The sequence below is a fragment of the Labrus mixtus genome, chromosome 15 (genome assembly GCF_963584025.1).
Source record: "Labrus mixtus chromosome 15, fLabMix1.1, whole genome shotgun sequence".
NCBI lineage: Eukaryota > Metazoa > Chordata > Actinopteri > Labriformes > Labridae > Labrus > Labrus mixtus.
Genome location: NC_083626.1, coordinates 27959815 through 27973070, shown reverse-complemented (window position 1 = coordinate 27973070; position 13256 = coordinate 27959815). Strand labels below are relative to the sequence as shown.

Below are 13256 nucleotides of genomic sequence, written 5' to 3'. Positions count from 1 at the left end.
CCTCCTCCTCCTCCTCTCCTTCCTCTCCCTCCTTCTCCTCCTCCTCTTCCTCCTCCTCCCCCCTCCAAAAACACTTCCACCCTCTCCTCCTCCTTTCCTTTCCTTGTCTCTTCTCTTTCCCTTCCTCCCCCACCCTGAACCTCTCCTCCTTTTCCCACAATGCCCCTCTCTCTGCCCTGCTGCCAACATATCTGGATAATTAGCTCAGTGATGTGTGTGTGTGTGTGTGTGTGTGTGTGTGTGTGTGTGTGTGTGTGTGTGTGTGTGTGTGTGTGTGTGTGTGTGTGTGTGTGTGTGTGTGTGTGTGTGTGTGTGTGTGTGTGTGTGTGTGTGTGTGTGTGTGTGTGTGTGTGTGTGTGTGTGTGTGTGTGCCATCATAATCAACACCATCGTCAGCATCAGTCTCATTACAATCAACATCGGCTCTATCATTATAATAATAATCATCATCATCACCAGCAACAAGTTTGTTCATTTGAAGTGTTCGTGTCTGTCTTTAGAGAGCTAAGGTTTTCTGTTTCTGACACCATGTGTTTGAAATCGGTTTCTGTTATTTCACTGATTAATAAAAGCTTCAAGAGAAATTCAGATCTTCAGTCGTAATATTAACCAAAAACTGCTGCAAGCAAAGAGGAGACAGAAATGTTGCCAACGTATTTGTGCATTTTAGACGAGACACTTCCCAATCTCAGACAGCTAGGACTTCTGTTGTTGTTGCCGCTGTATCAAACACTTATCGATATTGTTTGATTTGTACTAGAATCCCATCACAGCTCCTTTCTTCGTTAAAGGTGTTTTTGAGAACATTGGAGACTGTTAGCCAAAAGTGCACAACCACACACGTCATGCTCTGTGTTTATTACAATCTACACATCGACCTTTTTTTCCTGTTACACTCTCAGTGCCTTGTAGAGCCCGCTCCTTGTTCCTTGTCAATGTCTACGCGAGCGAGAGAGAGAGTAAAATAGAAGCAGGGCGTCGCGGGCTGTTCGGACGCTCAAATAGTAAAACCTGATTTAGTCAATGCATTTCTGTTCAGACACAAAGTAAGTTCATGTCATAGTTTATCAGATCATAACAAACACCTGCACCTTTCAATGAACTCAAACTATAGTGCACTCTTCTTGTGCGTCGATGTGTCAAACATCAAATCCATGTTATTCATCATAGTACAAGGCAATCAGCGTTTCACTGTAAAAAGCGTTTCTTCTATATTTTGTAAGAGATTCTTAAGATTTTCTGTTCAGGAAGAAAAAGTTTACAAAGGTTTCCAGCATCACTTCAGATGTTTTATATCGGCATTTCTGGATGAAACAGGAGAATATTTGTGCACAATATCACCCTGATCGGGTTGATATTGTAGGTGATGCACTATGTTCACCTGAAGCAGGGTGATCTCACCTTTAAATCTGAAACAACACTGACATCTACTCTGAGGACGGAGCAAAGGAGCGAGAGGGGGCTGTGTGAGGGGAAAATCAGAGAAAAGTTTGAAGTTGTGCTGGTGGAAGATGTGGAGCATCTGGACAGAAGGGTTCGGTCTGAGGAGTCAGGAGGAGGAGGGGGAACGCTGCTGTGTGTGGACAGAGTGATAGAAGCAGGTCACGATGAGTGTGATGGATGGATGGATGGAAGGAGGGATGAGTGTGCATGTTCACGTCATGGCCCATTTAGCTGCTGCGTCTCCCGCCTGCTGCTGAAGACTGTCGGCAGGATCATCACCCACTGATGATCTCAAGACGTCAAACTGCTTACAGCCTTTTTCTCCTCAAACACACTCCCTGCTCTCCGGATATGTTTGCACTTCTGACGTCAACATTTTCAAAATCACCTGTTTTTGAAAGCCAACCATCATGAAGTACTGAAGCTTAAAAAGAAAACTACAGATCTTGTCATTTTTTAAAACCCAAAGACAAAAGGAGCGCTGTCATTATTGCACTAATTAAAGGCAGGGTTGATAATTAAAAAAAAAAAACTAGCATGATGTTGAAAGTAGCATTCCCTCAGTGCTCCGTCTGCACCCCCTCCCCCTCCCCTCTGTGCTCCCTCTAAAGCCACGCCCCCTCACTTACATATCTCTTGCATTGTGTAGAAACTACGTCGTCTCATGTCTCATTCAGCGGTAAGTAAACTCACAGTATAAACCCCTAAAGTCATCGGTGACGCTCTTCGAGTGTGAGCTACAAGAGGTAGAGAGTGAGCAGGGAGACAGGGAGGCGTCTGATTGGTTCATCAGATTGGTACCTCATGGCAGACATTGGTTGAAGTTTTTACAGACTTACAAACTGATACAGATGATGGATCTTCTTTGTTTCTTTTTCAGAGAACACAAGTTATTAATGTCTGTCAGGACCTAAAGACAATTTACACCAAAGTCTTAAAAAGTGTTTCTGGAGAAAATGACCAACCCTGACTTTAATGATAAATGGACTTCAACTTGTGATCTAATAGTGGATGAAACCCCTTTTATTTATGGTTGGCCATAGATTACTGCAGGTGAATTCGATGTACTTTACAGAGTTTAAAAACAGAAAATTTATAACATAAACTAAAAATAAGAACAAAGATGTGATGTCCCTGACGCCCAGCCTCCACCATCGGACTGATTCGTCCCTCAACCACCGCCGACCTAATTCATGCACTTCCTGCTCCGACCTCCACCTCCGCGGCAGGAAGTGTGGACAACAGGAACGAGTGGAAGACAAAGAAGAAATCCTTCCTGCATGTTATCCCACAAGCTCTTTTTGTAAAGCGTCTCGAGAAAACACTTTTTATGAATTGGCGCTATACAAATAATGATTGATTGAAATATATCAAAATATTAGATAATAAGAAATGAAGAAATATGACATTAATCAAAAGGAAGATACAAAAATACAAAATATAATAACCCTCATGTTAGGGTGTTGTGTGTCCTGGTTTGTGCCGCCATGTTTGGGTTTAAGTGTATCAACGTTTATATGGGATGAGTTTCTACAGGAAGTTTATCTGTGTGTGTGTCAGGTTGTGTTTGCGTGTGTAGCAGTCGTTGTGCAGGTTGGCTCGCGGCTCAGCACACACTTCAGCACTGTGTGTGTGTGTGTGTGTGTGTGTGTGTGTGTGTGTGTGTGTGTGTGTGTGTGTGTGTGTGTGTGTGTGTGTGTGTGTGTGTGTGTGTGTGTGTGTGTGTGTGTGTGTGTGTGTGTGTGTGTGTGCTTTATAAAGGGGGTGGGGGAGAGGAGGAGGAGAAAGAGGAGCAGAAGTGGTGGTGGCGACGATGTAGAGAGGGGATGTGGAGGGCTCAGTTATCTTCTCTGAATGGACCCCATGTGTATCCTAGCAACAGGCTGGTTTGGAATTGGGATGGAGAGATGGAGCAGAGGGGAGAGAGAGCCCACAAACACACAAAAAAAAACACCCCAGAGGAAATGAGAGATGGACGTTGAGAGAGAGATAATATGAGGATGGAGGCAGAGGAGGGGGCAGCAGGTCAGAGGAGAGAGATGGAGGGGTCAGATAGAAAGAAGGAGGTCGATGTTGTGGGAACAGAATCGAGATGTATAAATTGAACACTGAGCGGAACATCAGCTTCCACTGCTCTGGAAACATCAGAGAAAAACAACAGCTTATGTTTCCACACGCCTGCTTCCAGCTGAAAATAAAACAAAAACATTTGTCTCTTCGTGTTGTAGTACTCAGAATTGGTCTCAAGACCGGTCTCGTCTCGGATTGGAAAGCATTTTTACTCCGTCTTGTCTCGGTCTCAGACTGGACGGACTTAATGCTACGTGTAGTTCAACATCATTCATAGTATCCGCAAAAGAGTGGAGAGACATACTGACCACCAGAAAACATAATGAAAAAGTTCCATCACATTCCAAGGGGCGGCTGTGGCTCAGTAGTATTTTTGACTGGTCGTGCATCCCGCCCTCATTTTCCCCTGAAATGGGAAATCTTTGTATTTCTTTTTTTTTTAAAGATTTTTTTTGGGCTTTTTGTGCCTTTAATGGAGAGATAGGACAGTGGATAGAGTCGGAAATCAGGGAGAGAGAGAGAGTAGGGAATGACATGCGGGACGGAAGCCACAGGTGGGATGTGAACCCGGGCTGCCCGCTTGAGACGACAGCCTCCATACATGGGGCGCGCACACTAACCACTGCGCCACCAGCACCCCGAAATCTTTTTATTTCTGAGTCTGTAAAGGAGCTTCCAGTGACGCAAAATAACGATTTTTGCGTCACTGGAGGCTGTTGCAGTTAGCGGGGTGAAAGTACAACGCTAGTTCCTCATATTTTTGACCACTGAAGCTACAGACCAATCACAGATCAGTGGGTGGGAACTCACTCCCAGAACCGAAACTTAACGTCCGCCATATTGCCTGGAAGCTACGCTAACGAGCTAATGAGTCGGACCCACAGAGAGAGAGAAAAAAAAGGGGTTGTGTTTTCAGTTCTTTTAAGTGGACGATTCTTTGTCATGGCTGCTTCACAGGACGCACATGTGTGTTACCCAGCCTGCAGCCCTGTGTGTGTGTGTGTGTGTGTGTGTGTTAGTGTGTTTGTGTTTACTGTGTTTGTTTGTGTGTTCAGTCGAGTGTGTCCTGCAGACGGGCAGCTCTGCCCTCGCACCACGCTCTCTCTCTCCCCCTCTCTGACTTTGACCCTTCTGCTCGGCCAGGAGGAAGTCGGGATTGCTGTGTGTGTGTGTGTGTGTGTGTGTGTGTGTGTGTGTGTGTGTGTGTGTGTGTGTGTGTGTGTGTGTGTGTGTGTGTGTGTGTGTGTGTGTGTGTGTGTGTGTGTGTGTGTGTGTGTGTGTGTGTGTGTGTGTGTGTGTGTGTGTGTCGGATGCATGCTGTGCGGTCCTGTCTGTTGTGCCTTGAGGTGTCCCCTGAACACACACCCACCCCCTGTCCTGTGCCCCACATAGAGTGTGTGTGTGTGTGTGTGTGTGTGTGTGTGTGTGTATGTGTGTGTGCTGTCACATAAGCTCCGGTCCTGGGCCGCTGATGTGCCCTGCAACGGCGAGGAGGAGAGGTGGGGGAGGTCCAGTGTGTGTGTGTGTGTGTGTGTGTTTATCATGCTCTGTAGTTTGTTTCTGTGTGTAATTGAATCTGTGTATTTGTGCACTCTCTTTCCCTGTGCGTTGAGGTTTTATAGCTTGATACAGTGTGTGTGTGTGTGTGTGTGTGTGTGTGTGTGTGTGTGTGTGTGTGTGTGTGTGTGTGTGTGTGTGTGTGTGTGTGTGTGTGTGTGTGTGTGTGTGTGTGTGTGTGTGTGTGTGTGTGAAACAGAGAGTGTGCTGGTTTTTATGTCAAATCCAGTCCAAGCGTCAGGGACAACGAGCATGGGAGCAGACAGTGGAGGACAAACATGTCCTCACCCCTCGGTTGTTTGTGTGATTCTGTGTGTGTGTGTGTGTGTGTGTGTGTGTGTGTGTGTGTGTGTGTGTGTGTGTGTGTGTGTCCTGGAGCTGTGTTGAACGCCAGCCCAGCCCTCCTGTGATGTGCAAGGGAGAGGAGGGAAAGGGCACTGCTGGCCTGGCTGTAAACACACACTGAAAACACAAACAGCAGTATCATGTTTGAGGTCACAGAGAGAAGTTTAAAACATGATCACATGACGCTCGTCCTTTAACCTTCACAAGTGAGACACACTGAGGCTGAGTGATGTGTGGTCAGTCAGACTGAGAAACACAAGATGTTAAAATCAAATGTGCGGTTTTATTTTTATTAAGTAAAATCATACCAACCATGAAGCGGAGGTATCAGGCTTTGCTGAGCCAGTCACCCTGAATGTTGGGATTTCCCAAATCATAAATTCTGAATACTGAACTTCTGGTAGTGTTTCAGGGGAGGCAGTAACTTGTGTCACCACATACACTAGTGTTGTAGTCAAGACGGATGGAACGACCTGCCCGAGGAGATCAGGTCGTCATCTCTTTCCTGATTTTTGTTGATTTTAAATTGTTACTATTTTCACTTTTTAGAATTCCTTTAAAAGAATTGTGTGTATTTTAAAGTTCTTTTAAAAGGGATTTTATATCTTAAAGTAATTTTTTATTTCTTAATCTTGCCTTGTTTATTATTCTATGACCTGCCTGTTTTTATATTTGCTGTCCCTGTAAAGCACTTTGTAATTTGTTTTTGAAAAGTGCTCTATAAATAAAGATTATTATTTTTATTAAGACCAGACTAACCGAGACCAGAGTGCTCCAAGACCGAGACATTCAGGGATCAGGATCAGGACCGAGACAAGAACATAAATATCACTGGAAAAATCATGTGTGGAGGGGGCGTGTCACTCACTGAGACCGGGAAGGTTGCAGCCGTCACCCGGGGTTTTAAAATTGAACTATTAATGAGGTTATTCGTTCTTCTAGAAAGAGGGGTCTTCCTGCTTGACATGGTGGTGGTCTTGGACGATCTTGATTTAAAATCCGGAGTTTGCCCAGTCTTAGACCGAGACAAGGCAGAGTGAAAAAAAACTCCTCCGCCGGCTGTACTCCTGTGTTTGACTGACAGATTAGTGGACTGTGCATCCCAACAACGAGTGACTGAACTAAATATTTATTCAAATTCAGGAAATTCATGTGGTGCATTTTTCCACACCACAAAGTCCATGTCTCATTTCTAAACACACTTGTGGATATGGCGTTTTTTTGTCTAGCTGCTTGTCAACATCCTCTTCATCAAACCTCCTCTTTCTTCACCTCTTTGTCTCCTTTGTTTCCTTCTTTGTCTCCTCAGTCCTCTTTTCCTTCCTTTCCTCTCAGTCTTCTCCTTCGACCAATAACAGCAGCAGAACCTTCTTTTCTTTACTTTTCCTCTTTCACACCTCCTCTTCCTCCTCCTCCTCCTCCTCTTCCTCCCCTCCTCCTCCTCCTCTTCTTCCTCCTCCTCCTCCTCCTCTTCCTCCTCCTCTTCTTCCTCCTCCTCCTCTCTGCCTGGCAGTTGTAATGGCATCGAGGATGGTTCGTGGGGGGGGGGGGGGGGGTAGAGGGGGGAGGCCCATTAGAAACATCCCCTCTGTGATAAGCTGCAGCTGGTTACCATGGCAACACTTATTACAGTACCTGAATCCCGAGACGGGGGGCTGGGAAGAGAGAAACACAGAGAGAGAGAGAGAGAGGTAGTGGGTCAAGAGATAGTGTCCTGATTGTGTGAATGTATGTTTTTCAAACTGTGCACGTTGTTTTTATAGCTTGATACAGTGTGTGTGTGTGTGTGTGTGTGTGTGTGTGTGTGTGTGTGTGTGTGTGTGTGTGTGTGTGTGTGTGTGTGTGTGTGTGTGTGTGTGTGTGTGTGTGTGTGTGTGTGTGTGTGTGTGTGTGTGTGTGTGTGTGTGTGTGTGTGTAGGAAAAAAAGTTCATTGTCTCTTCATTAGATGCTCTACATCTGGTAAAGGCCGCACTGGGAGCACTGCTCAAGAATAATGAGAGACACGCACACACACACACACACACAACACATGCACACACACACACACACACACACACAACACACACACACAACACATACACACACACACACACACACACACACAGAACACATGCACACACACACACACACACAACACACACACACACACACACAACACACACACACAACACATACACACACACACACACACACACACACACAGAACACATGCACACACACACACACACACACACAACACACACACACAACACATGCACACACACACACACACACAACACACACACACAACACATACACACACACACACACACACACACACACACACACAACACATACATCTGCACTACACCCACGCTCAGTAACATCCCCAGTCCCCTCCCCTCCCCCCCTCCCCCAGGTTCAAGACAAAAACGACTAGAAGGTGCACCTGGGCGTATGTGTTGTCAATAATGGATTTGAAGTGTCTAAAAATGTAAACTCTGGTTGGCGTTTTTTGTTTTGGATTTTGAAAATTAAAAAAAAATCTGAGAATCGAAAAAGACCAAGTACTTTGAGTTTTCTGTTGTATCTTTCATTACAAGAAGTACACTGATTTACACAAGTCTTATGAAGTCGTATGAATGGTAAATGGAGTTGAGCTTGTATAGATTTTTTCTAGTCTTCTACTCAAACACCTACACATTCACACACTGATGGTAGAGGCTGCATCAGTATTAACTCATCCATTAACACACCACTGATGCAGCAGCGGGAGCAATTCAAGTGTCTTGGGACACATCGACATGTGACTGCAGGTTCTGGGGATTGAACCCCCGACCTTCAGGTTAAGAAACTCTACCACTGATCCACAGCCGCCCCTCACACTGCACATTGTCTTTAATTTTAAACTGTAAATCTGTAATGACACAGTTACTCCTGCAAAATTTCTGGAAGTTTTTTCGACAGTCTGCTCCTGAAATCTTAATGAATTGCTTGTTCACACACGTCCTGCACATCGGGAAGTTTCCCCAGGAGAGCGACTGTGATGATTTTTATTCTCTGCATGACCATGAGCTCTCTTCCTCTGTGTGTGTGTGTGTGTGCATGTGTGTGCATAAGTGTCCTAAAAAGACTCTCACTCTGACCCCTCTTCACTTCTGTATCAGTCATTATAAACTCACTACAAGTTGCACACACAAAAATAAATTCCACCTATATGAACACACACACACACACACACACACACACACACACACACACACACACACACACACACACACACCTGCCCTGTGAGGTCAGCGCTCATCAGTTTCCATGGTACTATCAGGCCTCCCCATGTGCTACAAGTCTGCAGCTTGGGAGGAGGTGTGTGTGTGTGTGTGTGTGTGTGTGTGTGTGTGTGTGTGTGTGTGTGTGTGTGTGTGTGTGTGTGTGTGTGTGTGTGTGTGTGTGTGTGTGTGTGTGTGTGTGTGTGTGTGTGTGTGTGTGTGTGTGTGTGTGTGTGTGTGTGTGTGTTGTGCTTCACCACCTGTTGTTATCCACTGACACATATTAAGTTCTCCAAGCAGGTAGCAGAGCCCCCCCTCCTCTCTCTCTCTCCCTCTCTCTCTCTCCTCTCACTATCCTCATTTTCTCTTTCTGTTATTCTATCTGTTTCCGTTGGCAGCTTCAATTTAAAAAAAAAAAATTTTCAAGGTTTATTTTTGGGCTTTTTGTGCCTTTATTTGAGAGATAGGACGGTGGATAGAGTCAGAAATTGCATGAAAGGAGACATGCAATTGTTTCAGTGACCTAAAACGCAGTTTGTGCACAAAGTCAAAACCCCCCAAAAAACCCACCTACATGTGGACGAGACCTAGGTGTGCATGAGCAGAAACGGACACTTATGGAGATGACGACCTTTCTCTAGAAGAAGTCAAACATCATGAGCCTTGACCTGCAGCGGTTAACTCAACATGAGTAACTGATCACAGGCTCTGCTCATCAATCAGCTTTTGTGCAGTTTAGGTCTTCAAATTTTCATGCTAGTAAAGATCTCATATGAAGCATGCAGCCATTATTTGAGAGATTTCATGCCTGTTTCATGTGTTTGTAGAGATGAAGATGAGATCTGAAGTGATGCTAAAACACCCGTCTGGATGAAGATTGATTCTCCTTTTTGCTAAAGCTAACGACCCCTCCTGCACCAATTAGAAAGAACACAACATCATCATCCCCTTCCCAAGTCTGTAGGGTCACAAAAGAAGTCCTGAGCCTGTTTCATAATAACTTTGTTTTAGATATCTTGCTTTTGTCTCCGCTTCAAATTGAAGCAAATCCTCTATTTTCTTTCTCACCTCTTTTATTCGTTGTTGTATTTTTTGGTCAGTTTTTCCTTTATGCTTTTGTTCTAATTGTTTTAGTTTGTTACATATATCTTGTTTTTCTCTCTCTTTCTTGAGGTTGCTTGTGTTTGCGATCAATTTCCCCCTTATTACTGCTTTTAATGCATCCCACTGCTGGGTTTGTCTCACCATTATTATTTTCCTTCCAAGTAAGTCTTTATTTCAGCTCTGATTTGCTCGACAACTGATTTGTTATTACGTATTCCCACATTTAGCCTCCATATTGTATTTGTCTGTCTACAGTTCAGGAGTATCTTTAGGTAAACTGCACTATGATCAGAAACATCTGCCACTCCAATCTGACATTCTTGTATTATATCTCTGTTTTCTTTTTGCATAAAAAAATAGTCAGTCCTGGAGTGGACAGAATGCGTTGATGAGTAATGACTGAAGTCTCTTTGCTGAGGATGCAGGTCTCTCCATACATCAAAAAAATTAATTACAGACATGCAGACCGACTTTCCCTTCAATTCCCCGTTTCTGTTTCTACACCTCAAACTGCCACCGCCATGTGGGAACAAAGGGGAGGGTCCAGAGACCTCCAGGTGTGTGTGTTTGTGTGTGAGACAGACAGACAGACGCAGAGATCACTCGGTCCCTCTGGGTAGTTTGTTGAACTAGGTGCAGAGCTCTCAGTCGTTTGAGTGTAATTATTCATCATTCTCACCATTAAACATCAGAGGAAACTGGCAGCTATGAAACGTGTCATTACACGTTAAATATCTGTTACAGCGCCGAGCGGCTTCATGTTTATGTAAAGACTCTTTATGACGGAATATTTATTTTCTATTACTGTTAAAAATGTCACATGTTGAACAACATTTAGAGGTTATTAAAGTCTTTTATTTTATTTTTTGATCCAGCAGATGTCGCCCTTGAGCACCAGCATGAAACCAAAACAACTCGCGCTGCATTGTTGTGTTAGCATGCTAATGCTAGCGATCTTTATTATGCTCGTATCTTCACACTGCATGTAAATTTACCTGAAATGAGCGTGATCTAGAAACACAGTTAAGCAGTGAGTACAGTATGTTATTCTTCTTTTCTCTAGTCCCTCAATTAAACAACTTTTATACACGAGGGGAGGAGTCAGCCGGCCGTCCGGGCGATGTAAACAAAGTGAAGATAGGACTCTGAAAACTCTGAAAACATCACAGACAGTGGGACTCGGGTGTTACACCCATTGTAGACAGTCATGACTCACAGAGTTATTTTCAGAGGAGATACTTGATTTATACATTTAAGTGTGAAAAATCACATAGAAAGACTTTAAACAGATGAGTTCATTCATGTGGAAGTTTCAGGGACAATATGAAAAGAGGTTTCTGGAATTCATGCAGTGGTGATTCTAGAGTCTGTCGGGCCCCGGGCAAGAAATATATTGGGGCTCCCTACAACTCGCATTTATCCCCATCATGTCGGCCATCGTCCCGACGCTTACTCCTCGTCCTCTTTTTTTCTTGTTTCTGTTTCTCTCCTATAGACGGATAATTCCTCTTTTTTTTTTTCTTGGTTGACTTAAACTTCAGTTTTCACAGCAATCATGAACGCAACGCTCAGCAAGGCAACGAGAGTGAGTGCTGTCAGATGGGGCCCACTTAGGGAGGTTTCCTGTCGTTGCAAAATGTGCAAATTTTGAGCCACTGCTGTGGGTAAAAAGTTTGTGAATCATCAGGGTTCTCTATCCTCTGTCCCGTCTCTCCAATAAAAGAAGCTGAATTTTCTCCTCCTCTGTTTGCAGTGTGTGGACAGCGTCTCTGGGGTCGACTCATCCCTGAAGCGCGTGGCGGTCGTGGAGGATTTCTTCGACATCATCTACGCCATGCACGTGGAGATCAGCTCGGACCCCGGGAAAGCCCCGAAACACGCCGGCCAGAAGAAGACTTACAAAGCTGTGAGTTGTTTGCTGTTTTATTTTTATTTATAGTAAAGTTCTTTGTGGTTGTTTCTTTTTGTCTTTCTGCGTTTCATCACCTGTCTCTCTCTCTGTCTCTCTCTCTCTGTCTGTCTCTCTGTCTCTCCCTCTCTCTGTCGCTCTCTCTGTCTCTCTCTCTCTTTCTCTCTCTCCCCCCTCTCTCTCTCTCTCCCCCTCTCTCTCTCTGTCTGTCTCTGTCTCTCCCTCTCTCTGTCGCTCTCTCTGTCTCTCTCTCTGTCTCTCCCTCTCTCTGTCGCTCTCTGTCTGTCTCTCTGTCTCTCTCTCTCTCTGTCGTTCTCTCTGTCTGTCTCTCCCTCTCTCTGTCGTTCTCTCTGTCTGTCTCTCCCTCTCTCTGTCGTTCTCTCTGTCTGTCTCTCCCTCTCTCTGTCGTTCTCTCTGTCTGTCTCTCCCTCTCTCTGTCGTTCTCTCTGTCTGTCTCTCCCTCTCTCTGTCCCTCTGTCGCTCTCTCTGTCTCTCTGTCGCTCTCTCCCTCTCTCTGTCTCTCTCTCTGTCTCTCTCTCCCTCTCTCTGTCTCTCTCCCTCTCTCCCTCTCTTTGTCTCTCTCTCTCTCTCTCTGTCTCTCTCTCTTTCTCCCTCTCTCTCTCTCTTTCTCCCTCTCTCTCTCTCTCTCCCCCCTCTCTCTCTTTCTCTCTCTCCCCCTCTCTCTGTCCTCTCTCTCTGTCTCTCTCTCTCTCTCTTTCTCCCTCTCTCTCGCCCCCTCTCTCTGTCCTCTCTCTCTCTCTCTCTTTCTCCCTCTCTCTCTCCCCCTCTCTCTGTCCTCTCTCTCTGTCTCTCCCTCTCTCTCTCTCTCTCTGTCTCTCTCTGTCTCTCTCTTCCCCTCTCTCTGTCCTCTCTCTCTGTCTCTCTCTCTCTCTCTCTCTCTGTCTCTCTCTGTCTCTCTCTCCCCCTCTCTCTGTCCTCTCTCTCTGTCTCTTTCTGTCCTCTCTCTCTCTCTCTCTCTGTCTCTCTCTCTCTGTCTCTCTCTCTCTCTCTGTCTCTCTCTCCCCCTCTCTCTGTCTCTCTCTCTCTCTGTCTCTCTCTGTCTCTCTCTGTCTCTCTCTGTCTCTCTCTCCCCCTCTCTCTGTCCTCTCTCTCTGTCTCTTTCTGTCCTCTCTCTCTCTCTCTCTTCCTCTTCTTTTGGCTTTATTCCTCTTTTTAAAGAAACAGAAGCGTCTTCTCCTGGTCTGGTTTCAGTCTCACATCAGTCTGAGTCTTTCTGAAACCAAACGGGCAGATTAATTTTTTTATGTACAGAGGACCATCGTCTCTGTGCATGTGTCTAATAAAGGAGACAAAGCTAGAAACAGAGTGAAAGTGAATCCACCTGTTCTTCTGGAGCCTGTAAACATCTGTCCCTCTGTCTCAGCTGCTGACACTGCCCTCTTGTGGTGATTTGGGAGAAGTGCAGCTCCCACAGATTTTAATTTCTTCTCTTGGCCGAGCTGCCTGGGATTTCTTTCCTTTGTTCTTTTTTACTTTTTACTTCAAACATTTCGTCTCCTTATTCCTGAACATGTTGTATTGTTTTTCCAAGTCTTAAAAATTTAAATATTTTTGCCCG

At 45.0% G+C, this 13256-nt stretch overlaps 1 protein-coding gene across 2 annotated transcripts in view; it reads left to right on the top strand.

The window, feature by feature from the left end:
* LOC132990182 (nucleolar protein 4-like) overlaps positions 1 to 13256 on the top strand; it is a 149306-nt gene that overhangs the window by 18557 nt on the left and 117493 nt on the right. For both annotated transcript variants that reach the window (XM_061058304.1, XM_061058303.1), the window contains exon 2: positions 11522 to 11674. In XM_061058304.1, the coding sequence (XP_060914287.1) occupies positions 11522 to 11674 (153 nt within the window). The remainder of the gene's footprint in view (positions 1 to 11521; positions 11675 to 13256) is intronic.